This window comes from Terrapene carolina, unplaced genomic scaffold (assembly GCF_002925995.2).
Source record: "Terrapene carolina triunguis isolate 2854851 unplaced genomic scaffold, T_m_triunguis-2.0 Scaffold147, whole genome shotgun sequence".
Taxonomy (NCBI): domain Eukaryota; kingdom Metazoa; phylum Chordata; order Testudines; family Emydidae; genus Terrapene; species Terrapene triunguis.
Window position 1 is genome coordinate 7,122,930 of NW_020664498.1, and position 4,909 is coordinate 7,127,838.

General features: G+C 40.9%; 1 protein-coding gene across 2 annotated transcripts in view; it reads left to right on the forward strand.

Moving 5' to 3' along the window:
• LOC112106605 (inhibitor of nuclear factor kappa-B kinase subunit alpha) overlaps positions 1-4,909 on the forward strand; it is a 76,443-nt gene that overhangs the window by 31,481 nt on the left and 40,053 nt on the right. For both annotated transcript variants that reach the window (XM_026653688.1, XM_024199954.2), the window contains 2 exons: positions 1,700-1,802; positions 3,470-3,593. In XM_026653688.1, coding sequence (XP_026509473.1) covers positions 1,700-1,802; positions 3,470-3,593 — 227 coding nt within the window. The remainder of the gene's footprint in view (positions 1-1,699; positions 1,803-3,469; positions 3,594-4,909) is intronic.

Below are 4,909 nucleotides of genomic sequence, written 5' to 3' on the forward strand. Positions count from 1 at the left end.
TCCAATACCAAAATGCTTAGGAGAGAAGTGTTCTCCTTCATATTGTGCTATTTGCTGCACATTTACTCCTCAGGCCCATAGAGACAGAATGGATTTCAGGCCCTTTTGTTACATGAGGCTTGTCAGCCAAATCTCCAGGATCGGATATAGCTAGAGGATCTGAGTGGAAGGATAGGAGACCTGAATTGGCTCATAGTACTTCTGGATCCAAGAAGTCTTCTGGTTTTGGGACCAAACTTCGCTTCCAAGTCGATTTGAGCTTGCAGTAGCCAAATCCTCTGATCTAACTCCAAAGATATTACAACCTCCATCAGAGCTCGTTCTAGCTAAGGATCATAAAGCTCAGGAGAAATTGCCTCAACCAAGCACTTCAGTTATGAGGAAAAGAGAGGCCAAACTGAAGCATATCTCAAGTGGTTCTTTGGGCCATTCAGAACTCAGCGTGGATCCAAGACCTAAAGATATAACAACTATGGATCATTCTAAGGCAGTGGTTCCCAAACTGGGGTTCATGAACCCCTGGGGGCTCGCAAAATGTTACAGGGGGTTCTCGGGGGAAAATTCCCTAATGGTGGACAGGGCTGTCCCTAGGGATCTCGGGCAACCAGCAGCCTGGAGCCCTGGGGACTTCCAAGAGCTATGCAGATCAAAGCAAGCATATCTATCACACTGAGGAGATTTTAAACTTCAAGACTCCTTATAAGAAATGGAAAGGGAGTGGATATTGTTTTGCTGTTTTTAAATTTAAATAGACTGCTAGGGTTGTTTTTAAAATTATTATGAAGAACAAGTTTAAGCTTTGTTGTAACGTGCGTTGTTTGCCTGGACTGCTCAAGACCCGAATGCTTGTGCAGGAGGAACTCTTTGAGTTGGCTTCTTAAATACCTTCATGCTGTCTCACATCTGATACTCCTTGATGAAACATAGGAGCCTTGTCTTATAACAGGCTTAATCAAAGTGACACAAGCTACAAAACTGAGATCTTGGAAGAGTGTTGATGTTTTCATAATGTAATAAAAATACTGTAATGATAAATAATAATAATAAATAGTGTGTAATAAGCATGTCAGAAAAACAAATTTTATATTTCCAAGATCACTGCTTTTATAATTTATGCTCAGGTAAGGGAGAAAATCCCTGGAAATATTCTTTTTTAGGAGGGGGTTTGTGAGACCTGACATTTTAGTGAAAGAGGTTCATGGGTTGTTAAAGTTCGGGAACCACTGTTCTAAGGGAATGGATCTGAAAACGAAACCACAACTAGGTCTCTTGACTTATTGCATTTGTTTAGAAGAGTGATTTTCAACCTTTTTAATTTGTGGACCCCTAAAAATTTTTGAAGCCCCAAAGGACACTGCTGTTCAAAAGAATCCAATCTTGGGCTTGTGTGTGGGGTCTGAACCTAAGCTGTGCTTCATGTGTCTATCCTTCTGAGGCCAGGGGTCAATATTTTAAAAAAATAGATGCTTAATGTTAGGATCCCTAGTCCCTGTTTAAGGACCTAAATAGAATAGCTCGATTCACCAAAGTGCTGAGCTCTCATCAGCTCTCAGTGTACAAAATGAGATCAGCATCTCCTCTAACTAGTTCATAATATTGCATAGTAGCAAACCGTTGGATTGGTGAGATGTGTTGAAGTCCTTTTGATGACAGTTTGTGTTTGGGATTCTCTGTTTATAATCTTTCTTTTCCTCACCAGAGAGGCTGGGACAGTTACATGGTTTATTTGTTTGATAAAAGCAAAATTGTGTATGAAGGACCCTTTGCTTCCAGAAGTCTGTCTGACTGTGTAAATTACATTGGTAAGTGTATTCCAATAGACTTTGAACCTGAATGCCCTTCAACTAGTTTAATAACCAAATTTGTCTTGCCTTAAAAATCTGCATCTACAGAGTGTCTGTCTGAGCTATTTTCTCTTTAAGCTTTTTAAAGATTTATATTAAAATCCCTGAGCATTGAGGGAACACGGTCCATCTCCTTTGTCAGTAAAGAAATCCCAGCCAAATAGAACCACAACCGGTGTGGCCAAAAACTCTATAGTGTGAGTTCCTGTGGGAGCAGACTGCTATGGAAGAATATAAGTTAGAATTAGATTCCAGAACCTCTTTTCCCTCCTGTTCCTCTTCAGAATGTAATAGATTGTATTGTTATGTGGCATGCACACAAGGACTAAGATTATACATGCAACCTTAACTTTGGCATCTCCTAACTGTTGAGTGCTCAACTGTGCAACATTAGTGTTCTTCAAATGTAGTGTTTTTTCTGGAATTATGTGTACAGCACTATAGATGTGCATGGGATTTTATTGACAAATAGCAGTTCTTCTGTGCGTGTTTGCACATGTCCATTCCACTGTAGGTGTGTGAGTGCTCCAGGGCACAATTGTCAGAGAGTTTTCCCCACGTGGTACTCATTGAGGCAGCACAAGCGCCCTCTGTGCCTTGTGCATGGTACACAGACAAACAGGGCGGAGCCACCCTGACCCTCCTCAGTTCCTTCCTGCTGCCCACGATGGTTGTTGGCATTCCCTTTTCTTGCTTCTGCAAGTCTTTTTGTCAAGCATGTAAATAGTGTCAATTTGTAAGTTTCTGTACAGTTAGTGTAGGTTGGTTAGTTAATGTAGTTTTTAAAAAAACTGGTTTTGTGGATCTGGCACCCAGTCTGCGTACCAGCCCTAGTACTGGAGATATGCCAAGCTCTCTGGTTTTCAAGTCTTGCCACTCTTGTAGTAAGGCACTGCCTAACAGTGACCCTCCTCCTAGTTTCCTTAAGTGCTTGGGGGAGGCTCACATGAGCGACAAATGTAGCATTCGTAAGGGCTTTAAGTGCTACTCCAAGAAGGACAGGGCAGCCAGACTTACATACCTGCTGCTGGGATTGGTGCTACATTGTCTGAACCATCTACCTTGGTCCAGGTACCAAGTGCCTTGGCATCAGTTAGCAGCGCATCTCCAGTGTTACTGGTACTGAGAGGCAGATTGGTGTCGCTGGTACCAAAGAGGAGGCATTGTACACAGGACTTGGTACCTGAGTCATCAAAGGAGGCGAAGAGCGTGAGCTTATCTAAAGACTTGGGAGTGTGCCCATAGAGGAGGCACTCTCCAGGGCACACCTCTAAGCAGGGAAATTCATTGACTCCAGAGCCCAGTATGGGCCAGTTGAGACCGACAAAAGATCAAAATCCTATGTGTTCCTGCCTAGCTGTTCTCACCATCAGGAGTATACTAGAAATCATTTGACTGAGTTAGAAATGTCTGAATTCTGATGATGTTTTGTAATTTTTTAATGAGTCTGTTGACTGGATCTTCACCCATTATTTTATTATTTTCTTGAAATAGATTATTTTTGTAGCTAAAAGAGTCTTGCAATGTGAAAAATAATGCTGGCAGTGGTACAGAAATGCAATGTCAGTCTCACAAATATTCTAGGAAACTTCATTTATACAGTTTTCTTTTTCTCTTGTGTGCAGTACAGGACAGCAAAATCCAGTTGCCAATTTCACAGCTGCGTAAAGTGTGGGCAGAAGCCGTGCACTATGTGACTGGGCTAAAAGAAGATTACAGCCGGCTATTCCAAGGGCAGAGAGCTGCAATGTAAGTTGGTGCAAATTCAGTAGACCAGGAAGAGAGATGTGTACATGGAAGATGTTTGAACTGAAAGCTCTATGAATTAAAGGATTCTTGGATACCCACCCTTTTGAAGTGCTTTGTTCTTTTTGTCCATAAACTTAAATTGTAAACCAGATGAGAATTTGTCCTAATCTGTTAAATATTCAGTGCTGCTATATATTATTAATATTTACATCAGTAAAAGCAACTTCAACTTTAAAAATCAATAAGCTAGAGGCTGTTTCTGTAGCGTTGCTTATTGCAACTGGTCTGGGTTTATGGTGGCTGTAGTTTTATTCTTGCAAATGCATTTTAGCAGTAAGTGTAGATTGAGAATTCAAATGGCTGGTGATCAAGACTATTTTGTCAGAAGGAATACTTTGTGGTCTTCATTAGGTCATAAATCATAGCAGAAGATGCTGAGCATTTTCAAAGGTGTATTTTCCATCAAATGTAATTGTATCCCAGATAAAAACTGCGTTGAACTGGAGTTAAGGTTCAGCTCAAATTAGTAATTTTGAGTAAAATATGTTGCCCCAATGATGTAATTGTCCCCAAAACAAACATTAACAAGCCCAGGAAATGCCAAATTAAAGTTAACCTTTAAAAGAAAAGATTAGTGCATGATCGCAGTTATAGTCCCAGATTAGTTTAAAGTAAACTGATTTTTAAAGACACAGTAGATTTTTTTTTTTTTTTCTTCATGGTATCACAAAGACCATTAGTCCATTTAAAAAACAGCATTCAAATGTAGCCTGTGCCCAAGATTTCAGTGAGTGTTTACTATATTGTAAATTGGAAGTTTCTGTTACTCGAAGACTGTTCGGAACACAAGGTAATTACTTTAGAACCCACTTCAGAATTTAAATTTTTAACTCCTAAACTAATGGATTTACCTGCAAATACTCAGAAAATTCATTCTGTGTTCAGAGTACATGCTGTAAGTTTGGTGAGGGTACGCTGCATTCTTCTTCGTACCCCAGAGTGGTCGAATCTCCACCTTATGTGCAAAACTCAACTCAGCCTTAACTGTGGAATCACAACTAGCAGCTCCCATTATATTTATTCAGTTTTATTGAATGTAACAAAACAGTACTCCTCACTGAGGGGTACCTTCACAGGCTAAATTTAAAGTTTCAAAGTTCAGTTCTATGAAATAACACAAGCAGGGCCGGCTCCAGGCACCAGCTTCTCAAGCAGGTGCTTGGGGCGGCCATTCCAGACAGGGGCGGCAGTTCCAGGTGTTCGGCGGCAATTCGGCGGACGGTCCCTCACTCCGCCTGGGAGTGAAGGACCTCCCG